The 26,046-nt window shown below is 42.9% G+C and overlaps 2 protein-coding genes across 3 annotated transcripts; one reads left to right on the forward strand and one right to left on the reverse strand.

The window, feature by feature from the left end:
• The first annotated feature begins 42 nt into the window (after nt 1–42).
• Nucleotides 43–17,419, forward strand: COPB2 (coat protein complex I subunit beta 2). Of its 2 annotated transcripts, none has more exons than XM_075417520.1 (22): nt 43–132; nt 2,173–2,310; nt 2,936–3,022; nt 4,781–4,907; nt 6,007–6,155; nt 7,330–7,476; nt 8,745–8,844; nt 8,966–9,108; nt 9,323–9,522; nt 10,109–10,219; nt 10,490–10,578; nt 10,660–10,766; nt 11,052–11,195; nt 11,883–12,013; nt 12,317–12,524; nt 12,756–12,866; nt 13,689–13,903; nt 14,175–14,267; nt 14,347–14,527; nt 14,654–14,722; nt 16,410–16,502; nt 17,075–17,419. In XM_075417520.1, the coding sequence occupies exons 1-22, from the start codon at nt 130–132 to the stop codon at nt 17,168–17,170; spliced, it is 2,742 nt and encodes a 913-aa protein (XP_075273635.1). In that variant the 5' UTR covers nt 43–129; the 3' UTR covers nt 17,171–17,419. The 2 variants fall into 2 exon arrangements, with proteins under 2 accessions (XP_075273635.1, XP_075273636.1); XM_075417521.1 differs by having other exon boundaries at nt 16,413–16,502.
• A 484-nt stretch (nt 17,420–17,903) lies between these two features.
• Nucleotides 17,904–23,593, reverse strand: MRPS22 (mitochondrial ribosomal protein S22). Its single transcript, XM_075417522.1, has 8 exons — nt 23,482–23,593; nt 23,114–23,268; nt 22,277–22,441; nt 20,924–21,067; nt 20,334–20,417; nt 19,616–19,761; nt 18,314–18,422; nt 17,904–18,072 (listed from the first exon to the last, which is right to left on the reverse strand). The coding sequence occupies exons 1-8, from the start codon at nt 23,591–23,593 to the stop codon at nt 17,980–17,982; spliced, it is 1,008 nt and encodes a 335-aa protein (XP_075273637.1). The 3' UTR covers nt 17,904–17,979.
• Between the last annotated feature and the right edge of the window lie 2,453 nt (nt 23,594–26,046).

The raw sequence follows: 26,046 nt of genomic DNA on the forward strand, positions 1-26,046 counted from the left end.
GCACGCCGCGGCGCCGCCTCGTTCTCGCGCGGCCTGGGAGCCGCCGGCGCAGTTCTCGCGAGAGCGGCGGGCCCGGAAGCTCCACGTCGGCGGTCGGGACCGGGACCGGCGGTGGGGAGACGCGGGGCCATGGTGAGTCCGGCGGTCGCGGAGGGCCGGGCGCGAACGGGAGGGCCGAGGGGCCTGGCGGGGGTGGGGGCCCGGCAGCCGCCGCGCCCGGGGAGCCCGGAGCGGGGCCCCGGCTCGGGGCGCTGGGCCCGGCTCGGAGCAGGGCGCGCCGGGGGTGCCTGTGCGGGGTCCCCGCTTGTCCCGGTGCCCGTGCCGCCCGGAGGAGTCGTGGCGTTGTTCCGTGGTGGCAGTCGGGTAAGTTAAAGAAGAAAGCGCTCGAAGGTCCCCCGGCATCGTCGCGGTTGAAGCCGGAGAGCAGGTCCGCTGGGCCGCGTTACCGGCGGGGCTCCCCTCAGACGGGCCCGGGGGTTGTCGGGGGCTCGGAGCACGGGTGCGGTTAACCACGTCGGCCAGCCAGAGCCTGGTCCTCAGCAGCGGTAGGTAAGAGCGGTGCCAGGGATAAGCACGGAATCGCCTGCGATTATCTTGCCTGTTTTTCCAGTATTTGTGGCGGAAGAAATAAACCACAAGTTCATTTTCTGCCATCACATGTCATGTCCGTAAGTTACAGACACCACGCGATAGCTAGGGATCTGCTCCTCTTGCAGTGTCTAACGTGTGTAACTGCAGGCTTTATTAACTTTAATCTGCTAAAGCTCCACACGAGCCGGCAATGTGCGCTTGCAGCCCAGAAAGCCAACCGTATCCTGGGCTGCATCCAGAGCAGCGTGGCCAGCAGGGCGAGGGAGGGGATTCTGCCCCTTTACTCCGCTCTCGTGAGACCCCACCGGGAGTCCTGCGTCCAGCTCTGGAGCCCCCAACATAGGAAGGACATGGATGTGTTGGAGCGGGGCCAGAGGAGGCCACGAAGATGATCCAAGGGCTGGAGCACCTCTCCTCCGAGGACAGGCTGAGGGAGCTGGGGCTGCTCAGTCTGGAGAAGAGAAGGCTCCGGGGTGACCTTAGAGCAGCTGCCGGTGCCTGGAGGGGCCGACAGGAAGGGTGGAGAGGGGCTTTTCACAACGGTGTGGAGTGACAGGACAAGGGGCAATGGCTGTAAACTAAAAGAGGGCAGATTTAGATGAGATATGAGGAAGAAATTCTTCCCCATGAGGGTGGTGAGGCCCTGGCCCAGGTTGCCCAGAGAAGCTGTGGCTGCCCCCTCCCTGGCAGGGTTCAAGGCCAGGTTGGATGGAGCTCAGAGCAACCTGGTCTGGTGGAAGAGGTCCCTGCTGATGGCAGGGGGGTTGGAACCAGATGATCTTTAAGGTCCCTTCCAACCCAAACCATTCTATGATTCTAAACGCATGCAGCATTCTTTGATCAGCTATTACCCAGTAAGTTCTCCAAGATAAAATGTCAGCGGCGTTAAGTGTGCTCAACAGTCTTTGAGTCTAAACGAATCTATAATGCCTCAGATACGTTAGCAGATCACTTTGCTATACTTCGTGCTGTTTAAATACTCTGATTTTACGTTGCCAGCGATGAAAATGGAAGACCAAAGCCTTCTTTATAAGGGAAAGACTTAAACTTCTCCCTCCTCCCGGTTTTTACAACATAGTGTTCCATTCTACAACTCACTGTTGGAATTGTGAGCAGAAATAAATTTGTGATGGGCAAATGTTGTTGTGTTCCGTTGTGATACCTGGCTTTTCCACCTGGTTTTTCAGGTGAAGGAGCAGGAAGATTAATTTTCTGCCATTTGTGTTAGAAGCAAATTCTCATTGCTTTGCTTTAGTAGTGTAGGGACACCAGGAAGATGTGCAGTGCATCTTCTTTGACTATGCTGGAGCTGGAGATACCTTTTAGAGTATGAAAAAATTCTGACTTTCACAAAGGTAAATTAAATGGACACGCTGCCATTGGTGGAGATGTGATGTTTCCAGAAATCCCTACAAAAACAAATAAGCAGATAGATAGGTAAGAGTAGTAGTCTTCTGTCTGCCTGAAAAGCAGGAATGGCTCCTTTTATTTCAAGGTTTAATTTCAGCTTTCCTTCTTCCGTCATATTTCTGTGCCAGTTTTATAGTGAATAACTTGGTATTCGCGATTCTTTTCCTCTAGCCTCTCCGACTTGATATAAAACGGAAGCTAACAGCTCGGTCTGACCGGGTGAAGAGTGTCGACTTGCATCCCACGGAACCATGGATGTTGGCTAGCCTTTACAATGGCAGCGTCTGTGTCTGGAACCATGAAACACAGGTGATGATTTCGGTTTTCCTTTGTTATGATATCTTCGTAACTGACAGATGTATGAATTCTGTTTTTCAATGTTAGATGCGCAAGAAGAATCTTAAATCGATGGCGCTTCTTGACTGTGCTCTCCCCTGTTTTATTACAGAATTCACTGTAATAATAGACAACGCATATCGTTAGCTGTGCCTTTAATGATGTTTCATTTCCTGTAAATTTATTGTTCAAGAATTGTCTCCTTTGTGGGTTCCTTGCGAACTAATGCCTTTGCTTCTGAAAGGTTAGATGCATCTGTCTTATACCTGTCACCTGTATTTGTGAAGGTTGTAGGAACTGTTAAGACATCTACCTGTCTGTCAAGTATAATTGAAATTGGGCAGCGGCTCCAAAAATACTTGAAGGTGGGGTTGGGTTAAGAATGAAGGGAGAACATAAAGCTGATGTTAAAAGAACAGAACGGGCAAGTATCTCCCTGCTTGGACTGGTATGTTCCTGTTAAAAAGTATGCGTGTAGTTTTGTAGGATTCTTGGAGAGTTGTGAAAGGCAACATACTGGACACTGTTGAGTAAAGATGAAGAGCTGATTTCAAAACTGGTATTTGCTCCAGTGCTATAAACTTATTTTTATTTTTAGACTCTGGTGAAGACTTTTGAAGTGTGCGACCTGCCAGTGAGAGCTGCCAAATTCGTGGCAAGAAAGAACTGGGTTGTTACAGGCGCTGTAAGTTATCATTGTCTTGTGATTTCCATAGGCAGTAGTACTCCTCTGAGTTATTTGCATGCCGTTTCTTTGTACGTCACAGAATAATATGATTTGATATGAATTTGTAGAAGAGAAAGGAGTACTTCGCTATAGTTTCCCAGATATTTTCTCCTTTAAGTAAGCTTAGAAGCCTAACTTTTCATTCCAAAGGAGAGCAGCCTTAAATTGGTGGCTGATTCTGTATGTAGTGCAAGGTAGATCTGGATTCAACTTTTACTCTCAACTGGAACACACTCGGCACCAGTTTTGACTAAATATTAGTAGTGCTATGTCTAACTAAGATAAAACTATTGACTGTCCTGGGTAAGGTGACTCAGCGGTTACTTTCTGCTATTTTCTTGGTTGGGTTAAAAATAAATTTTTTAGGGTTCTACTCACATCTGGGAAAATACTCTGCTTTTATTCAATGAGTAGACTTTGAGAGGAACAGTTTTCTTCTAATCTTGGTAACGCGTTCTTCTTAATAGAATGAATTTTTTTGTTGAAATTGAGGTAATGCCTAAAATTTTTTGTCTCGATTTCTTTTTCTACTCTTCTGCCCTATATGCAGAGTAAAAAATTTCTTGCCATTTCATTGTCTTATGCTGCTGTGAGCCAGTTACTTCAAGTGTGTGTCAGTTAGCACTGTTGCCTGAGAAGTACACTGCCTCTTTGGCAGCACAGGAGTTCAAACAGCTGCATGGGAACTGGATTAGTCACTGATGAAAGTTAGTCTCCGTTTTCATCAACTTCATTTCATCTCGGTCAGCTTTTCTTGATCTGATTCAGCGAGCAGCTGTATTTGTCCGACCTTTCCCAAGGGAGGCTACAATGCAGTGGCAAGAAATGGTAAGGAAGGGGCAAGGCGGCTGCTTTCAGCAATAGGGCCAAGTCTTGGTGGCTATGAAAATGTGACATTAGTCCTTGCATATTCTGTGCGCTCAATGTTCATCGTCTCAAAAGAACATACTTCTCCTTTCCTGCCTTTCTGAGGAGTGTTTTCTGTAGGTGTTGCTGCTCAGACAGGCGTGCTTGTGAAGGAGGCAAAGACAGAGGGGAAAAGTAAATGCTTTGGATAAAACAAGAAGTGTAGAGTTTATCACTAAGTTTCGCTTACTCTGGTGGTTTTGTAAGTCATGGTCACTTCTGAAAGCTTTACCTGATGTTTTATTCCTTGTCAGATAGTTCTTCAAAAAAATTTTTTTAAAGAAAGGTTTGGGAATACTGCTTTTAGCAATGCTGTATCTGAAATAAAAATATATCCCCCTCCCTCCAAAAAATCTCATTTTTAAAAAATACAGTTGAAATCACCTTTCTACTTGACATAGAGCTACAACTTCTTTCCTTCTGGCCCCACAGCGTTAACATCATTGTAAATTTTATGTTGGAGAACCTTGCTTTTCATTATCGTGTAAAGGATCAATCATTTTAAAAGCATTTTTGCACTTAAATTTTAAATCAAAAGACGATTTTAAACACATCTTTTTAAAAAGAAATTTTAGTTGAAGTTTTTTTTCATTTCGTAAATGCTGTGGAATAGGATTGCCTAATTTATAGATTTCCAAATCAAAGTATAATTTGTGTCATTAGCGATGTACAGAAAATACATGCTCTTAGAGGCTCTTGAATGGTGGAATGTTCGGGTTTTTTTTTTTTCTTCTATCTACCCTGCATTGGATGTAGAGTGTATTACATAGAGAGTCTTGTTTTAATGGTGCCTTTTCTCCCCTTTCATAGGATGACATGCAAATTAGAGTTTTTAATTATAACACCTTGGAAAGGGTTCACATGTTTGAAGCCCATTCAGATTACATTCGTTGTATTGCTGTGCATCCCACGCAGCCTTTCATACTGACAAGCAGCGGTAAGAGTTCTGTGTTATATTTTAATATTTATTAACCAGCTACTTTTAGGCTTCTGTTTTCTGTCTAGTGAGGGATTGCATGGTTTTTTTTCCTGTTTCTGCTGAAACAGGAATTCTTGAGCAAGTAGCCAACATGACAGTTGTCGTTTCATGTCATTTCTTTCCCAGATGCATTGATGGGTTTTTTTAATGGGAAATCAACTGTACTTACAATTTTAAACATTGTAATAGCTTATGTTCTTGTCAGAGAACACCAGAGAACCTTGTTGCTTAATATCTGCCAGAGGAAAGGTTCATAGATGTGCTAATTAGCTGTTATTTGAGTTTGCCACACTAAAGTTCTGGGGTTTTTTTAAAGACAAATTACATAATGGTTTGGAGTATGTTTTCAGCTGGACATCTGCCTTTAAGCAGCAGATAACAGAGAACTCAGTAATAGTTTGGGAAAAAAGATGGAAGTTATTTGAGATGATCTATGTTACTTGGGATTGGAGGAGCACAGTATCCCAACAGATCTTGCCCCGGAACATCTACGTTGTGCCACTCAGTCCTTTTCATTCCTGGAAACCTTACTAATGCCGTCAGAGCTCTGCAAGAACGCAGAGAGCCGTGTGAGTCAGAAGCACCATATGTTTCTGGGTTTTGCTGTTGAAGCTGATACACTTACCCTTGAAATAAAGGTGCTAGGAAGCCAGCTTGGTTGTCCCTGCTTCCTGTTCCTTAGTGCTTGTCAGAGTAGGTGCTGCAGAAGAAAGCGCGCGTCCAATTCCATAATATCTGCCCAGTATTTGAAGATTAATAATTCAATACCTTAATATCAATTCTCAAACTCCCTTTTAAAGACAGATATATTTCTTCCTTAGTTTTATCACCATTTTACTGGGCAATCTTTTTGAGAAACTTGTACTCCCTGTGGACCTTCTGCAAGGAAGGACCGGTAATCTTACAGGTGATTGAGTGTCAGCAGTGCCTCCTTCAAGGGGGAAGGGATGAATGACCCTTTAACCTGATGTTGTTAAGGATTATGTAATTTAAGAAGGTAGGTATCAGAATATATTAATCTAACTGAAGCTTGGTGTTTGTTTCTTTTTTTGTTCAGATGACATGCTCATTAAGCTTTGGGACTGGGATAAAAAATGGTCTTGTTCTCAGGTGTTTGAAGGACACACCCATTATGTCATGCAGATTGTCATAAACCCAAAAGACAATAATCAGTTTGCCAGTGCCTCTTTGGACAGAACAATCAAGGTAAAGAAACTATTTTTGGGGGGGTTTTTTAGTCTTTTAGTCATTTAGTCATATTGTATCATGCAGAGTACACAATCCAGTGATACTGTATGGAGAATGGGTCAGAATTCTTAAAAGCAGGTGCAGTAATAGAATTTTTATAGAACAAAGACCAGAGCCTTTGTTGAGTTACTATGCTCCCACTAAGTAATTCAGTAGATATACAAGATTACTTGTCACCTCTAATCATTGAAATGTGGTTTGCTTAAGTATTGCATTTCCATTTGGATTACACAGAAATGTTAGGGAGGGGTGATGGTTGTACTGTCAATGAGTAGTTTGGGAGAACTGAAACCATATATAGATAATGGGTAAAGCCTTGAATTGTGTGCATTAAAAAAAAAGTAAGGGCGTGTCTCCCATTGTTTTCATATCCATGGCTGTCTGTCTATTGAATTGTTTCCAGAGGTGTTGTCAGCCTTCTCATGGTAGGCCCTGAGGAGTCTCATTTGCTGTGAAACTATAACTAAATATCTTGGACTATAGATTTACAGCCATCTGAGCAGTGAGACTTCCTCACATTCTGTAAAAGTTATCAGTATATTGGCTGTTAAAAAAAAAAAGCCAGTTTTCATTTCATACGTCCTCAGATGTTGAGATTAGGTGCGTATAAGTGTTGATTTGATGTGATAATCATGGCAAAATAGTGTATCTACACCTTGACTTGATTCATTTTGAGTCCTCATTCAGCGTGAGATTTGTCATTCATTTAATGTAACTGGAAAAAATAAAATTGGGAACAACCTGTGCATGCGCACATAGTTGATTGTGTTTTCTAGGTCTATTAGTTAATTTCATAAGCAGATACTACTTCTTACAAACTGTGTCTCATATGGTTTTATGTCCTTAAAAAAAAAAAATAAAGCTGAAGGAAACATTCCATTGTTTTGAGTTGCAGGCACAGTGTGAGCAACTCAGCATGTTATTTCTGTTTATTTGTGGGGGGAGGATTGGTAGTTTGATAAGCCGTTGTTCAGGTTCTTTGCGTAAGAAAACAACCGTGTCTTTGGCATTCCATATCTTTGGAATTGTGAAGTACACCTGAGTACCTGCTCTGTTTGGCAAGGCTGACCTGGACGCCAAAGATCAATAGCTACATGCGGTTGGGTTTTTTGTTGTGTTTTTTGCTGGGAAGGTCTGGCAACTTGGTTCTTCTTCACCCAACTTTACTTTGGAAGGCCATGAGAAAGGAGTGAACTGCATTGACTATTACAGTGGAGGAGACAAGCCGTATCTCATTTCGGGTGCAGATGACCGGTTGGTTAAGATCTGGGACTACCAGGTATGTGTTCAACTCTTCATAAGCTTTTGTGCAGACTGCCATAGCAAAACCACTAGCGAAGAGGTGGAAAAAGAGGGAAAGGATTTGAATACACCGACAGATTTTCCTCGTTTTTCCTTGGAAAGAAGGAAGTGGGAAGGAAATACTTCATGACACGTTTTTCACTTAAAAAATTAAAATTGTTAGCCTTTGAGAAAACCTGCTGGGAATTTAAATAACCTCAAACTTGATTTGTAGAATCAAATTTGACATAAAGTTTCTATTATTAGCATTAGGGTTTTTTCTTGTAACATAGTAATCTCTGCCTTTGGACTTTGTTTTTTGTGGATTAAGGTGTTCCTTTTCTTGTGTATCAGCTCTTTCCATCCTTTTACTTCTCACTATTCTTCTTCTTTATTCCCTTCCCTCTCTTTTTCATCCTATGCGCATTTACACAGGCCAGTGTGTGCATGCACACACATGCGTGTGCTTCTACTTGACAGTTTTCAGGGGTCATGGGGTGACTTGTTTGAGTGCTCTACAGGAAAGAGAGATTGAATCTGAGGATTCTGCTGCTGGAACCTAGAGCTCATAAGTTCTTCCTGTGTACAGGTGTATGAATGGCCCGAAGGGGAAGACAAAATTTGTCGGATAGTACTTTCTGGTGCTTAAAGCCCGTTGCCCTAGAGTAATCCCAGCTTAGAAGTTAAAGCTAGCGCTGTTAATTTAAGTATCACTGCAGTAATGACTGTTACATGACAGTGCTTGAAATTTTCCCACCATGTATGGCTGTATACATCAGTTCCATAGTCTAATCTTAGTTGTCTCAAGCAGAGTAGACTTTCACAACTGTGTGAATGAACATTCTTAACAAAGACGAGATTAGATCTGTCTTCACCTGTAATTAGATTCAGATAGATGTTTTGCTCTGATTTTTTTTCAGTGAACTCTGCTTTCTATCTTGCTTTAATCTGTTGTGCTATGTAGCTCTGAGAAAGTATATCTTCTAGGCAGAAACCAATCTGAAAATAGTGGAAAACAACTATGTCAGGGGAAATAAATACGTTCTTCTGGGGAGGAAAAATTAACTCAATACATTCATAGTTTTTAATATGTCTAATGATACAGTTTGAGCATCTCGGAAATAAGTGTTACTGGAAGATATCTAGAGGAAATATGTCTTCAGATAAATTTTTGGATTTGGGGGGAGAAGTTTTTTTAAGAAATGAAGGTAAAAATGTAGCAACATGTTTGTTATCTGTACCTGTATTTCCAACTCTATTTTTCAGAATAAAACGTGTGTACAAACGCTGGAAGGACATGCTCAAAATGTGTCGTGTGTCAGCTTCCATCCTGAGTTGCCTATCATTATCACAGGCTCAGAAGACGGTAAATTTGAATTTTCTGACATATAAAGGCCAGAGGAGAACTCTTCTCGTGGTGTGGCTGCACACCTCCTGCCCTCGCGTTGAGCGAAGAGGTAAAAGGCATGTATTTCTTTTTCTTGCAGGAACCGTGCGCATTTGGCACTCAAGCACTTACCGCCTGGAAAGTACCCTCAACTACGGTATGGAGAGAGTGTGGTGCGTGGCCAGCTTAAGAGGATCCAATAACGTGGCTCTGGGATATGATGAAGGCAGCATTATTGTGAAGGTACAGTTAATGATTTGAAAGGAGAAATGGTGACTGTCCTGTGTACAGAGCAGCTGACTTCTGATTCTGTGATTATATGTGAAATACTGAAAATTTGGCATTTTAATTGGTATTTTTAGACAGAGCCGGGGTGTTTCACTAGATATGTTCAACTGAAAAGAAAATCAAGAATGTATTTTCTCCATCTGCTAATTTCTTATGCTACACTTCCTAGCTTGGTCGTGAAGAACCTGCCATGTCCATGGACGCAAATGGAAAAATTATTTGGGCTAAACATTCAGAAGTCCAGCAGGCTAATTTGAAAGCTATGGGAGATGCTGAAATCAAAGATGGAGAAAGATTACCGCTGGCTGTGAAGGATATGGGGAGCTGTGAAATCTATCCTCAGACAATTCAGCACAACCCTAATGGACGGTAATAGATTTTACAGCACAACACTTAAACTTTTCTGATTTCTCCTTTTTTTAATTTTAATTAGAAAACTTCTTGAATGGAAAAAAGAGTTGCATGTGTGCTGGTGGCTGAGGGCCTGTGGAGAACAAGTGTATCGGAGCCAGGCACTGTAAAATCAGAGTAATAGGTGGGCTTCACCTGTAGGAACTGCTTAAACAGACAAGTTGGACGATCTAGGTAGGGGAAGAAGTATGCAAACAGAATGTATAAGGTAATAGCAGCAAACCACATTCTTTTATTGCTTCTCTTGAATTGTGTTTTGCTAGCAGATAAGCTAAATTAAAAGAAAAGGTAAAGGGATACAAGGTACAAGAGCCGCTCAGTAGAGACCAGAAGGAAGAGCGAATAGCCAGTAGCTAGCAACACGATGCAGAGGCAAATCCATTTCTGTGACTTTTTTGGAATGTACGAAGCTGCCTTATTTTGTCTGCATTTCAGTGACTATATTGGGCTAGGAGTCTTTAACTTTTCAGATAATTTGTCTGCTTGCTCATGCCTATTGAACTGAAGACAGATGTCTGAGAAATGCCTCTTTCTCCCGCTCTAGGTTTGTAGTAGTGTGCGGTGACGGTGAATACATCATCTACACAGCAATGGCTTTGAGAAACAAGAGCTTTGGTTCTGCCCAGGAGTTCGTATGGGCACATGATTCTTCGGAGTAAGTGTTGCAGATTTTGTCCTTTGTGTTAAATTAAATTTGCTGCTGCTCGTTTAGGCGGTAGAGATGGTAAACTGGCCTGAAGACTAAAGCCTGTGTGGATAATGAACTGTCAATAACTGTCCTGCTTTAAAATTGTGCATTTGTAGCACTCTGACAATTTTTGAAGATAGATCGAATGCAGTTTTGTAGCAGCTTACTATTTTAGTAATTTGCTACTTTAGAAGCTGAATAATTTTTATATTTTTTTACGATGCAATCTCTATTTAGATACGCAATCAGGGAGAGCAACAGTGTTGTAAAGATATTTAAGAATTTCAAAGAGAAGAAGTCATTCAAACCTGATTTTGGAGCGGAAGGTAAGTATTTACTTTTAAAATAGATTATGTTGGTGCATTTTTTGTACAATGTGGATTTCTTCCACCTTCTTTTTCTTGCAGGCATCTACGGTGGCTTCCTGCTAGGGGTCAGATCTGTTAATGGTTTGGCATTCTATGACTGGGAAAACACAGAACTGATCCGCAGAATTGAAATTCAGCCCAAGCATGTAAGTTTCTAGGTGGGACTGAAGATATTTACCTGTCTCTGTTTACTGATTTTATTTTTTTTAATGGAGTACTGATTTTCTTGAATGAAGCAGAGCTGTCAATTGTAAAGTAATAACTTGTTAGATTTATTTCATCTTGTAGCAGTACAGGGAAAAAAATCCCTGTATGTGTTGGCTTCTCAGGTCCTAAAGCTTCTATTAGAGTTAGTGTGTTTAATTTATACGTACTCCTTTCTTAACTTGGGGTCTCTAAAACAGTGCCATTAACTGATTCTGATGATACAGATTTTCTGGTCTGACTCGGGTGAGCTTGTCTGCATTGCTACGGAGGAGTCCTTCTTCATTCTGAAATACCTATCGGAAAAAGTTGCAGCAGCCCAAGAAACACATGAAGGTGTCACTGAAGATGGAATTGAAGATGCTTTTGAGGTACCTTCTATTGAAGAAATGGAACAGGATTAGAGGTCTTCCCAGAGTAGAGCAAATTTAGTCCCTAACATGGTGCTATTAAATTTTGGTTTCCAGAACATTGAGTACCACGCAGTATATATACATCTGCCTGAGGAACGCTCTTAAGGATTTTACTTGGGTTCCTTGGGGAGAGTCTCCCTGTTTGAATCCCAGCATGACAGACCTTGGTGCCTACATTTCTCTTCATACATCTGTTTACTATTCTCACAGAGTTATAGAAGTTATTTTTAAAACACACATTTGGGTAGTATGTTTACATAGTTTAAACTTTTTGTCCAGTTTTCAAGTTTTGAAAAGTTACTGAAGTTTGAGAACAAGCTGGGGAAACAAACCTCATTCTGTGAAATGTCAGAAACAAGAATTCCACAAGGAAAGCTGTCTTTGATTATCCTGCTGAATGCTTAGTTTGGTCCTTGTTTCCTAGACTTATAATTGGTTTAGTGAAGAATGAAGGCAGAGATTTCATGTTGCAGCATTTTTGTAAAACTAAAAGCATTGTTTAATTCCAGTATGTGCCTAAACTTATTTTTGCAACTTGCCCAAGTATTTACTGACATACAGAATATTAATTCGAAAATGCCATAGTCTTACTGCTATCTAAAAGTACCTTTTTGTGTATCTAATTAAATGAAATTTAATTTGCAGGTTCTTGGTGAGATTCAGGAGATTGTGAGAACAGGCTTGTGGGTAGGAGACTGCTTTATTTACACCAGTTCCGTGAACAGACTCAACTACTATGTGGGAGGAGAAATTGTCACTATTGCCCATTTAGACAGGTAAGTTGCTGCATCAGGCTGTAAGCAAGTGTTAAAGGTTCTTTCAACGAAGTCAGGGCATGGTGAGCCTTCTCACCTGCTTGCTGGGCGTTACCACTTTTTCTTGCCTGTCATGCTGATGTGTGTTCTGCGGCAGTAATGTAATCTTGGAGGAGTGAACAGTGTTATGTGGAAGTGTACACAGAGTAAAAGTAGAATCTTTCCTGTGAGTATTCTTGCTACCAGAAGAACTACTGGACTCTTTTTTTTTAGACTATGTGGTAGTGGATCTATTTAAGATAAATATTCTTTGGTTTGTTTCAGGACAATGTATCTTTTGGGGTATATCCCTAAGGACAACCGGCTTTATTTGGGTGATAAGGAGCTAAACATTGTTAGCTACTCTTTGCTGGTCTCGGTGCTTGAATATCAAACTGCTGTGATGAGAAGAGATTTCGGTATGGCTGACAAAGTTCTTCCCACAATTCCAAAAGAACAGAGGACCAGAGTTGCACATTTTCTTGAAAAACAGGCAAGAAAACTACTTCTTGGTTATCAGTAACTTAGTAAATCGGTTTACTCACATTTCTAATTGATTGGGTGTTGCTTAGCAAACTAATGTTATCTGTAAGCATAAACTCTTGTTAATCACCCATATTTATTTGAGAATACTGTAACCTTCTGTACAGAGGGTTTTGTCAGAACATCCAGCATGCTGTTTGACCTGACAGATCATAGTCTTACTTCCAGATTTTTATTTTAGGGCTTCAAACAACAAGCTCTTGCCGTATCTACAGATCCGGAGCATCGTTTTGAACTTGCTCTTCAACTTGGAGAATTAAAAATAGCGTATCAGCTTGCAGTGGAAGCAGAGGTAAATGTATCATTTTAGATGGTTCTTACTAATTCTCAGTATTGGCATGCGTTTTAAGAGACCCTGTAAGAGGAGACAGTGGTATGGGGGATGCAGTACTGCTCTCTGAACACAATATAAATGGCTCCAGCTGCTGTGATGGAGCTCTTCTGCCTGTAATTCAAAGGAATCTAAGCCGTGGGATGGGGTAGGACAATGTTGCCTGCTCAGAAAGCTACAGGAACTCCTGGAGAATACAGAATTTGAACCAAGAACCAACGCCTAATCTCCAGTATTGAACAGTGAGGAGGAATGGCAGGACCGAAGCCTCTGGGCCTTTGTTCCAGCCTTGGCAAGCTTAGACTAATGTGCTAGGAAGACTGACAGGCAGTGATTTGTCCCCTAGCCGTTATTCAGGGAATTGGTCTCTCGGTTCCTGTTCTAAAACAATGAAGTCAGTGATAAGGAATGTTAACTTCATTGCAGACAGAAATGCCTTTCTTGCATTCTGAAGGTTAACTTGGGAGCTTTCTTTAAGAGATTGTTACTGTTTAAATTTCTGGAGTTATTTCTACCTGTCCTCTCCACGTTTAACAAAAAACTGTGTATGTAGCGGTATAGCTGTGTAATGATCTGCGTCGAACGCTCACTGTGTCATGCTGTGAAGCTGCAGTGATCGTAGTATCTCAGAGGGAAGACAAATGCCATGATGGGATGTAGTACCTTCCCAAGTAAACTCACATTTTCATGTTGAATGCTCTGAAAATCTTTAAATGCTGTTCAAAAATGCAAGAGTTATTTCTTTTTGTTTTTTTCTTCCCCCTTCCCTCTTTGTACCATTAGTCAGAACAGAAATGGAAGCAACTTGCTGAGCTTGCCATTAGTAAATGCCAGTTTGGCTTAGCCCAGGAGTGTCTCCACCATGCACAGGACTATGGAGGGCTACTGCTGCTGGCTACGGCTTCAGGAAATGCCAACATGGTGAACAAGTTAGCTGAAGGAGCAGAAAAAGATGGCAAGAACAATGTTGCATTTATGAGCTACTTCCTGCAGGGAAAGTAAGTACCAAGCAAGAGGTTCAGGTTGTTATGTTCTGCTTTCCCAAATGCAGAGAACCTTGGGTTCTTCAAATGGGTAACTACAGCTGACTTAAACCTTCATGGAGAGACTGTGGCACGTGCCCTTGCAGAAAATCTGATTCTACTTCATGATGGCTGCCAATGTGAAAATTTGAAATAAAAGCACTTTAATAGAATAACCACCTAATCTGATACAAAAATGTGTCTTTTTAAAATGTCATTTTAACCAGTAAATTTAATAATCTTTTAGGCTTGACTCATGTTTGGAACTCCTGATTAAAACCGGGCGTCTCCCAGAAGCTGCTTTTCTTGCACGGACGTACTTGCCAAGCCAAGTTTCAAGGTAACTTCAGCGCATACGCAGGGCATGAGTAGTGTTGTCAGACTCAGCTGTGTGTAACAGATACGGCTTGCATCTCCAGGGTGGTTAAACTGTGGCGGGAGAATCTCTCTAAAGTCAATCAGAAAGCTGCCGAGTCCCTTGCTGATCCTACAGAATATGAAAATCTTTTCCCTGGATTAAAGGAAGCTTTTGTTGCTGAAGAATACGTTAAGCAAAGCCTTGCTGACCTGCGGCCAGCCAGGGAATACCCCCTTGTCACTGTAAGTAAGAAGTGGGAGCTCTTACTGGCTCTGGAAGAAAAACACTTGGTGCTGTGTAAATTCAGGTTGAAGCAAGTCGGTGCAACCCCTTAAATGTTCCGTGACCCTATGTTTTTTTACTTTTAGCCAAATGAAGAAAGAAACTTACTTGAAGAGGCAAAAGGCTTTGAGCCTTCTGGAGTAACAGCACCTCAGGTCAGTGTTACTACTAAATGATAACTCTGAGAAAGAGGCACCTTCGCTGTTGTGTGGGAACATCTACCCTGGACAGTATTTCACCAGCAGTGGACAAATTATTGCTCGTATTGGCGTGACTGTAAGCACTGCAGCCGAGTTCCACGTTCTCTTGCCTCAGGCTCTTCTTAATCTACCTCTGTAACTACTGATGACTTCTTGACTGGGAAATGACTTCTTTTGTGTGGTTACTTATCTTGGGCCGTCTTTCATTAGTGCATGTGAGTGATCAGAGTCTTACCATTGAACTCGTCCTGCAGAAAAACAATTTCGGTTGCACATACAACACTGCCTGAGCTGCTGCTAGTTTTCTAAAAGCTCAGTAGTTGGAACGTGGAAACTCCTGCATATTACAGTAATTAAAAATGCTTTATATTCTTTGCTATTGTGCATGGTTATGGAATAAGACTATTACGTAACTGACTGACTAGGAATCCTGCTCAATTATTTGAAAACCTGTTCCAATCAGTATCTGAAGTAACTCAAACTGATTTTTTTTTTTACCACCTCAGTTGTCCAAGTATTATGCAGAAAACACAAGACTTCAGTCTGTATGCTTATACCTTATATTTAAATGAACACTTAAAATGCTTTTCAGAGCTTAAACCGAAGATGAGAAGTCTTAATTCTTGCTCTTGTCAAATACACTTTACACTTGAACATGAAAATCAGAATGCGAGAGTTTCTGACAGACAGCGATGCTGGCACAGCTCTTTGAGGTGTAACCTTCCAAAAGAACTGCACTGGAACTGAGGGAGAGACAAAGTCCCAGCTCCCTGTTCTGTCTCGCTGGTTTTTCCTCACAAGAGATGCGCTACGAAACTGTTTACAGTTCAGAGAAGGGAGCTTGCTTCCAAGTAGCTTTAGCGACTATTTCCTTCTTGTGTATCAAAGCAAGTACCATTAAAGCAAAATCAACCTTCTGTGCATGTTTGTTAAAGATGATGACTTTTGCAATGCTATTTCTTTATCTAAACCAAATTAGAATGAGCTTGCATTAGAAACTGAAGACAGGACTGCTGGTGTTAGAAGCATCTTTGCATTCCATTAATGACTGCACAGAAGTCCTGAAACAGTTGTCTCTTACAGCTGAATATGGGAAGTTTTGTAAGAGATAAACATATTTAGACTTATTACATAATTAACAGAATAGTGCCATTGCTTCAGAAATGGTATTAATTGATGAGTTATCTTAATAAAAAAGTTGTGCAGCAGTGAAGAGAGGAGGAGGAGGGCTGTTAAGCCATTATAGGCTATGGAACACAAAGCCCAGCGACTGTTGCTCTGCTTGCCAAAACTCTTGTGAGATTTGCAAGGAACCTGACCTCTTTCCTGCTGAGGACCTTGAAAGTCTCTGTACTTTCTCACAGCACTTCAGTATCTGAAGTCAGCTGATACTTTCTGAAGGTTGTTTTCACGGTATTGATTCAATCATCAACTGCTCTAAATAAACTGGGTGGGGAAACAGTGGTCTCCAGTGGAGCCAGGACTGGAACGCTGACTGGCTGTGAAGATGTGGCTGAAGAATTACTGAGGGAAACTTTGAAAGAGAACTACTGGGGAGGGGGTTACAGGTCTGCTGTTATTTACTTGATTTTGTTGAAATAATTTAAATGCAAAAGAACTTAACGAACCTCTTTTTCATTAGAAGAAGGCTGAAGAACCTGTTCCATCTCCTAAACCAGAAGTGATGAAGACTGTTTTGCAGAATTCTGATCTACTTCCAGCAAGAGATCAAAAGGTACTGAAATACATTTTTTTACAAAGGGAAATACAAGCACTGAGTTCATTTTATGTTAAAGACTTCAACTAATAATGTGACTAAACCAAGCTACTGGACAAGGTCACTTGCTGTATGAATAGACCCAGGACTGCGCCTGGACAAGGTCCTGTGCAGCCTGCTGTAGGTGACCCTGCTTCGGCAGGAGGGTTGGACTAGATGACCCGCAGAGGTCCCTTCCAACCCCTACTATTCTGTGATTCTGTGATTCTATGGGTCCCTTCCTCTTGGCTGCAGAAACTGAACACAGCAGTATGGACCGGTTCCTACAGCCATGGGGCTGACAGGGAGCGAAGGGTTCAGTCCAAACACAGGTGCTCAGAACACAGTAACAAATTGCAACTCAGAGAGATGCTTTCTTACCAGGAAGGCAGCTTCTCGCTGCAGCTTATTTTAACATTTAGGTTCCCCCCGACTGCCTCAGCACTGTGTTTGGCAGTGTGCAAACACATCCTGCAGAATCATACATCATGTAAGCAGGCTAACATGCAGCCAGACTGGTATCCCTTTTATCTAGCCTTTTCTTTTCCTAGGCTTTGCTGGACTTGGAAGATGACTTGGATAACTTGGATCTGGAGGATATTGATACCACAGACATCAATCTGGATGAAGAGATCTTAGATGAGTGAACACACTTCTTAGCTGACCAAATCCATTACTCCAGACAAAGCAATGAAGTTCTGTGGACTATGTGCTCCAAGTTAATTTGATTTTTATACTGCAAGTGGACCATGTACATGTAGAAGGAAGAATAGACCCAGCAGCTGTACAAAAAGAATTACTTTCCAGAATGTGGAAATCAAGATGTAGGCCTGTTCCAGTGCATACTAAAAAATGTTTTCCTTTATCACTTAATTCAGTAAAGCCTTTTAACCATTCTGCTCCTCAGTTCTCCTTTTTCTAGTAATTCTGCTATTCTTAACCCAGCTTCAATAGTGTGTTTTGCACATATTTAAAACAGGACCATAGTGGCCAAGCAGTAATATTTTAACCTGATTTTTCAGAGGCATATGATTACTTTTTCACTGTTATCTGGTCACAATCAACAGCTCAGCTACACTTCCAGACACCACTTTTAGTTCTTTTAGCTAACGGAACAGTAATATGCCTGAAGGGACAGATGCGGTGTTACACACTTTCCTAAATGAAGCTGTCCAGCCCCTATGCTTAATTCAGTCAGTAAACTGAATTGCAGGCACTTCTTTAGATTCAAGATGCAACAGTAAAGGAATGAAGCTTAAGGCAGATTGTCACCTTAAAACAAGTCATGATGACTGCTGTAAGTTCACTTACAGAACTTCTGAAAACAAGCTGCTGCAGTGATTCTTACATACATACTTTGGCAAAAAAATTTCTAGAACAGTTGTTCAAAGTATTTATTGTGGAATCCTGTACAGAGAAGGTTCATAAACAGACTTGAAAAAAACTAAGGTTTATTTCATGAAGCTGTAGAAGTAGCCATTGCTTCTTCGTAAGCCTGGAGGGCCAGTTGTATATAGCCTTCTTTCTGTGATTCAGTTTTCGCAAATACCTACACAAAAGGCAGGAGAGATTAACGTACGGTTAAGAGCACAGCTGCGTAATCAGATTCCATCATTCCAGTGGTAGATCAGCCAGCTACAACTGAAATCCTGGTGCAGCTAAGACAGAGTTTAAAAAAACCAAAACAGCCTGGCCTGCACAACAGTTCTAGTTAAGTGTCTCCTTCTTAAAGCAAGGAGAGAAAGCTTTCTCTTCTGCAGCTCAGCAGCCTTCAAGTAGAAAAAGCATACCTTGATCAGATCAGCTCCCTGAAGGTTCCCTGCTTTAGCTTCTTTTGCTGATTGACATTCAGGGTGAAGCATATGATACAGTGTGATTAAACTCGTAGCATCATCCAGCCTAAACAAATAAAGGGCCAATTGTAGTAATTACTTTCTCTTAATACTTAGTGTTTAGAGGAAGTGTACTTTGCACACCACAGGCTTTCATGAACTTCTGCTTTCACCACGTCTTCAGTCACTAGAACCCCCAGCTAAACAGGCAGCCCCTTCGTGAGAAGGGAGACCAGGAGCACGCGAGCACCAGGTGAGGGACACAAATTGGTCCAGACTGCAGTTTAAGCCTAGTGTACTGTTCGGTGGTAATAAAGCTGAAATCACTCTGTAAAATACAATTAATTACCCCGTAACAAGTATTTAGCAGAACAAATGTGCCAAACAGAAACTTTCTAACACCAGCTGGAAAAACTAGCGTGTCTTACAGAAGTAGCATTAGAGGTCTCCTGCCACCTAGCCCTCAGCTGAATTTAAAACTGAAACGGGTGTTTTATATACGAGTAAGCATAAGCCAAAAGGGGGTGGCTGACAGGCACAGATGCTCCAGACTGGTAATTTAAATTGTCCAGATATTTGAATGTTCCCTTTAACATTTAATTCCAAAACTGGAGCTTCCCTGTATTTCTTCATATCCTCAGGTTTAAAAGTAAGGTCTGACCAGCTGTTCAAAGTTTCCAACTTCAGCAGTAGGAGATGAATGCCACCAGCACTGCAGCTTGGAATTCGGTTGTACAAATTTTTCCTAGCTCCTGTGACATTTTGAGCAATAAAATATTGTTTGTTTCAGGGAATTCTGAATAAGTTTAGCAGCGTATCTAATAGAAGTCCATCCATCTAAAATGAAAGCATATTTATCTTTCCTAAGCTACTTCAGAATTGCTCTAAAACTCAGAGTGTATCAATCTTAAAAGCCAAAAGTGAGCTCAGCAATATAAAAATTGTTAGGCTTTAAGATCAGCACTGCCCAGAGCTGCAAGTGTACTGACAATTACAAGGGAAACAAAAACCAAACCCCCTGCAACTGCAAAAGGCTAACTTCTGCAGGAACCCAGTTTAATACCCTGCAGCTTTGTCGACTGTAGCTAGTGCTTCCATTCAGCAACCCTATAGCTAAAAGTTACAGCTAGCCTAAAATTTCACGGAAATGAAAACTTCTATACACCTTACAGAAATACTGGTCTTATTTTCAAACAACGGTGCTTGTTGTTTTCTAAATATTTAGATAAGCAGAACTAACAGGTGACAGGCACCACTCACAAGTCTCTGTGAATCATATCTATTAGCAAGCCATCTGTTCTCTTCCGGTTTACCAGATACCACACCATTCCTCCAAAGTGTCTTGTTGAACGGAGCAGATCGTATTTGGCATGTTTCTCAATGTCGTCGTATGTCCGATGATGAACCTACACGTGGAAAAGGTTTCAGTTCATTAGCATAACTGGAGCTTGATGACAGTTTCTCCCCTCCACCTCCCACTTAAAGTTTTCAATCTATTTTCTAAGCACAGGAGTAAGCCACAGGCTGAACCATGCTACCTTAAAGCTTTAGACGTGCTACAATTCAGGGTAACGCTGGGATAACCCAGCTCTTAGTGCTTAGGCATAGACCTCTTTACGTTAAGAGATAGCTAATTACCAGCTACATACTGAAAATTTGAGGAAGGAGGAACATAACTTTCCTTTTGCTGCTGTCAAGTTGTAATCTGTTCTTTAAGGAGAAAAATGCTAGAGCAAAGAGGTGAAATTTTTCTTTCAAGAAAAGGTACTTGAAGAATTGCCTAACAGAAGTTATGTGTTCTCAACGATTCAAGAAAAAAAGCTCATGGCAAAGATAACAGGTAATCTATATGGTCGGGGGGGGAAAGAACACATGAACAGCAACTTTGGTCACCAGATAATACTTACGTTTACACAACAAACCCTAAAGTTCTTCACTAATATTCATTTTTTATTAGAAAAATGACAAACGAACTCACTCTGATGTAGTCAGGTGAATCCGGCTCAAACTGAGCGATGCACATGTTAAGGATATCCTCATGACGGTCTTGCTGAAATACAGTCTAAAATAAAAGTTAAAATTTGGGAACAGATTCTGTATCACACCATTCCAACTACCCACAATGAGAACAGCAGTCACAGTACTTCTGTTCCGGGCAACCCTTACACTGAGTAACCCCTTCACCGCAAGACAAAGGGACAAAAGTGCAGTAACTGCCTCAGTGACACTAATAACTACATTTCTCGATTTTTTTGTTTCTGAAACACCAGTTCACGCTTTCAGATTAAGCATATACAATTTCATCAACGTATAACAATGAAATCTGGACTTACAGTACATCAGAATCTTTACACCTACCCAGGATTTACCTCATCCCAACCTGAAACTTTACAGTAAGTATTTTAAATGAGTTAGAGTGATCAGCAACTGTTCAAACCAGAATTCAAGCAGCTTAGAACACACAGGCAGACTGGCTTAGCCAGAGCCACCCTGTCTCAACAGCACAGTTTCACTATCAGAGCACAGGCAAGCAGAAGTGATCAGTTCTTAGAAGCAGGAAGCTCCTACCACAAGGTGTTCATCCTTGAACACCACTGGGGGAATAACTCTGCGTCCTTCTTTTGGGAAGAATATCTGTATCATCCGGTCTCGCTCTTCCCAGGTTGCTTTGCGTAAGACACCATTTGGTTCTCTAACTACGATGAAACGCTCCTGAAAAGAAAGTAAAGAAAAAGAGCGTCATCTCCCAGTCTTCTCTCTCTGTAGCCAGAATCATTGTAAAATAGTTTCATATCTGGCAAAGTCCCTCTATACCTAAACCCACCTAATAATACCATTTTTTTCTGATTGTTGCGATGTGCTAAATTCATCATTTCCCCCTTGGTACCTGCTAGCTCAGTGCTACATTTGCATCTTAATTTTATTGTATGACGTAACTGTGCATGTGCCTCCACTAAAAGCCACAGCTCTGTGAAGTTTAGACAGATAGCATAAACACCCAGGCAAAGGAGCTAGTGTTGCTGCTGGCCTGATTTTACGCATTTAATAACATGTACTTAATTAAGAATGCAAGTGTCTTGTACTTTCTTAGCTTTGTATCAGAGGTAAGTGCTAGCACGCAGTAAGGGCAAGTGCAAAACAAAAAATGTGACTAATAAAACAATATACTCCAATTTATTTACCAGCCTATCTGATTTAGGGCTGCAGATAGGAAGGGGGAGTTTTTCAGTCCATTGAGGCTGAAGAATAAACAGCAGGTTCCTGGAGAGAGCTCTCAGATGGAGTGACAGATGGAAGCCGTGGCAATTCACTTCATGGGATCATCACTGTACACATGTTTGAACCACGGAGACTTCTCAGAATCATAACTATTGCTAAGGATTCTTCCAGCCTCTTATTACTGGTACTTATGACAATCTAGATGTTTCATTACAGAAAGAAATCTAGTTGTCATCTTTATCCCTGCACTCCACAATTCTATTCGACAACTGTTTCCTCACAGCTTTCACATGCATTCATTTATCATTTACCCAGCTTTCTGTCCGATCTCTCCAGCTGTGAAGTAGCTCCATCTTTTGGTCTATGCACAGCACTAAGCAATCCAATTCCACAGAAAGCTTCTAGGAAGTACGGAAGAACTCCGCACTTCTGGCAATCACAGGCATATGCTTTTAAAATAATTAACTAGCTATCCCGCAGCTTCCCCCCCAGCCCGCTTTTGGGCACCGGAATTAATTTATCATTATAAGTTAGAAACAAACATTTAGAAACACATGTCTTTCTAGTGCCTTGTACCAGGCTGAATTTGCAACTTCTCAGACTTTTTGCAGACTGCTATAATTACATTTTGTTAAAACCTAACGCTTATTTTGAAATGAAGCATGAAGAGCTTTTAAAATAAATTAATATATCATTACTCACACGATGTGGAACGGAGTAAGTTAAATCCGTAAACACATATTTTGTCGTTTCCATTCCTTCAAGGAATTTGTCTTCCGCTAAGACATCGTCAATTGGCTCTCGTTCATTCAAAACAGGGGGCATGATTAATTTTTCTTTAGCTTCCTCAATGGCTTTTCTTGTGGCCTTAATTAAAAAAAAAGTTTCATTTTACAATTTTTAAAAAATCATTCTGTTGGAGAGCTAACACACAATTTTGGGACAATTATTCTCACTCGGAGAGAAATTTTTAAAAACTTTTTTTTCCTTCTGCAGTTAAGAAGTGGTGAGACACTAATTCCGTCCCCAGGTGGATGACCTGAGTCTGAACAACGTACCACTGCTGTAACTGGAGCAAATGGCTGGAGCAAGCTCCAGAACTAAAATCTACGCACACTACTGCACACACCAAGCTTATTTCAGGCATTTTTCTGCAGTAAGTTTCCCCCAAAGCACAAACCACGGCCAACAGTTTACAGATGGCTGCAACTGCGGTTGCAGAAGAGCCGGCTGGAGTCAGGCCCCTTCGCCGTCCTGGACCACGGAGGAAAATAGTCGTCAAGAGGATTCCCAGGGCTGCAATTTCAACACCAGGCAAAGGCACTTCACAGAGCTAGGAAGCACAAGGGAAGGGGATGACAGAGGAGCTGTCCCTCACGGAAAAGGGCGCCCAACTTCCTTCCACGTTCCATAAGAGTCGAGCAAATCTGGGTAAAAACGAGGGACCGTTTAAAGCGCGGGGACCCCGAATCACGCTCGTTTGGGAAACGGCCCGAAGCAAGGCCAGACGCCGAAAGGCCCCCCGGGCGAGCAGCCCACCTCCTGCAGCTGCGCCTCCGTCAGCAGCCGGTACCGCGGCGGCCGCAGCTCCTGCTTCCGCGGCCGGAACACCTTCTGCAGGTCGAGCCCCGTCACGCTGCGCAGCAGCCGCTGCACCGCCTCGTCCGTGAAGGCCGGCCGGCCCGCTGCCCCTCCTGCGGGGCGAGGCACTGCCGTTAGCCGCCGGCCCGGGGGGGGGGGGGGGGGCGGGACACGACACGACACGGCCGCGCCCGCGCCACCCCGTGTCCCCTCACGGGACGGCCCCCCCGGCCTGCCTCCCGGCCCTGCGGGCGGCCGAAGGGGGCTCGCGGCCTGTGAGGCGGGGATGGGGGGGATGGGGTCCCCTCCGCGCCCCCCTCACGTACCGTCCGCCGGCCCCGCCGCCTGCGACAGCCCCCGCCGCGCGCGACAGCCCCACAGCGCTCGCGACAGCCGCCCGGGCGCCGCCGCCGAGCCCCACGCCGCCAGCGCCGCCATCTTGCGCACGCCCCTCCCCGCCCCGCCGCTGACGCGCGGGCCGGGAGCGCGCCCCGGGGCAGGGCGGGAAATGGAGTCTACGCCCGCCTCAGCGGCCCCTCGGAGAGGAGCGGAGGCGGCCGGCCCGCCACGGTGCGGGGGGAACGCGACCCCCCGGGCCTCTGCCCCGAGGGAAAGGGCGAGAAACCGCGCCCGGTGCGGTAGTGTTACTAAGACTGCTGAGGCGGAGGTGAGGGCCAGGTTAGGGCGGGAGCCCGCTCCGCTGTTCCTGTCAGAGCAGGGACGACGCCGGCGGCGGGAGAGCAGGAGCACGCGGGGAGCGGGCGGAGCAGGGCTCTGGGCCGGCGGCGTTCCTTGCTGACTGAGGAGACAAAGTGGCGGGAAGCAAGAGGAGCCGAGGGCGCCGCGCACGCTGCCGCGGTGGAACCGCCGGCGAGCTGCAGCGGCTCGGGGACGGGGCGAGGTGCGAGGCGGCGGGCGGGCGCGGTCAGACCCGCCCGGGAGCCGGAAGCGCTGAGGTGATTTACACAGAACTCGAAACCCCGCGTGGCTCTGCCCGCTCGCTTGGCCCTGGCGGCGGCTGTGCGGGGGGTCCGCCCGCGGGCGGGGGGCTGCGGCGGCCCAGCGAGGGCGGGAAGGCGAACAGCCGCGTGCCAGCGTAAAGCCAAGATTAAATTCCGTATCCGGTAGGTAGGGCAGATCAGATCTAATGGCTGTGGAGGGGGGGCATGCGGTTGAAACGGCTGTGCTATTTCATTAAAGTGATTACTGGCTGCTTATGACTGAGTTAGTTTCAAGGGGTTGGAAGTTTATGATTGCTTGAAGTCTATTTATCTGATCTGTTTCTTCTGTTTTGAATGTCAGTCTTGCAGACTGTGGTTAGGGGGGTGAGACAGAAAGAAAACCCATTATCAGCAGGTAAGTCGCAGTACAGGGGCCCTGAATGCTTCAAATTTTAAAATGTTGAAAGCCGTACATTGATGCAAGCCGGCCGATGTCTTCCTGTCGAAAGAGGAAATATTCTGTCTCCAGGAGGGAAGATACAGAAACACAAGTAACATGCTTCAATTCTGCAGATTCCCAATTGCTTTAGAGTTTAGTGATTTGCCAAATCAAAGCCTGAATTATGTTTTTTGAATAGGGAGATTGAAGTCTTGGAGAAAAGGAAGACTTTACAGAATGTGCTGGTTTTCATGCTAAAAAATGTTTTTGTTTCTAATAATGGATCTTTACAGTGCTGGGGAGCATTCCTGTTTTCCTCAGCCTTTTTCAATATCCAAACATGTTTGCTGGGTTGAATTTTATATACAAGCTTTTCAATACCCTGCCCTTTGCATTGTCAGGAAGGTTGCAGGAGGGCATATTCTTCTCATATTTGTATTGGTACAGTTAAGTTGAAATCATTGAGAACTGAAGAGTGCAAATAGACCCTTAATATTATTTTAATGTGATTTTGTGCATAATTTAGTTAAATAATGCAAACAAAATGAAAAATAATTTCGAGGAAATGGAGAAGATATTGTTTCTCAATTTTTGCTTGGAAGATCTCTGGAGTGAGAGCTATACCCTATAAGGGAATTGGGAAGTTATTTGGCGACATGCCTAAAAGCCACTTCAGACCTGTTCATGAATTTGGATGGCAAGCCAATGTCCATTTTAATTCACAGAAGTGCTTAGAAAAACAACAGAATTTATTAGCCTATATCCAGGAGAGGTTAAATTCACATTCATTCTGTGCTGGAGTAGTAACAGCTGCTGTGAGGATTAGCCTTTTGGCTGGTGGGATGAAAGGAAATATTAACTATACTGCAGATGGAAGTGGAGCAGGTTAACGTAACATATAAAGTAATATCGATTTATCTTGGATAGGTTGATTATATTTTATTTATGGTTTGTATTTGTAGTGAAGTAACAATTTTAAATAGGATGGTTTATATTGGTATACTTAAAAATACAGCACCAGCTTGAAGAATCAATGGTGCAAAAATTGGTAATGAAATAAAGAATCTTTCCTTGCTTTTGTTACTATTTTGAATGCATCCCAGGACAGTTGCTGTTGGAAATTACAACCATCTGATGACGAGTGGATGTCCCCTGTGAAACACATTGGTGGTCTAAGTCTGGATTCTATTGGAAAAGTGTCAATACAAAATCACCTCCACAGTTGGCATTAATTTCCTTTTTGTTGGTGGTTTTGGGAGAGCAAAAGGATCAGATGGCTGCCCAGAGAGAACCAGTTTGGTTAACTTCTCAGGGAAAGAGAAAGCAAATGAGGAGCTTAGGAGCTTGCATTGTTGCTTTGCATATTGAACTGATGAAATAAGGGTCTGTAGTTTACCAGTCTTTCTGAATAATAAATATGTCAAATTAGTAGTAAGAAGTTGTTAGGAAGGAAGAATTCTTTCTTGGAAAGAATGCAGTGAAAAATACAAAATGTAAGGGTTGGTAACTGT

The sequence above is a fragment of the Opisthocomus hoazin genome, chromosome 4 (assembly GCF_030867145.1).
Source record: "Opisthocomus hoazin isolate bOpiHoa1 chromosome 4, bOpiHoa1.hap1, whole genome shotgun sequence".
Classification (NCBI taxonomy): domain Eukaryota; kingdom Metazoa; phylum Chordata; class Aves; order Opisthocomiformes; family Opisthocomidae; genus Opisthocomus; species Opisthocomus hoazin.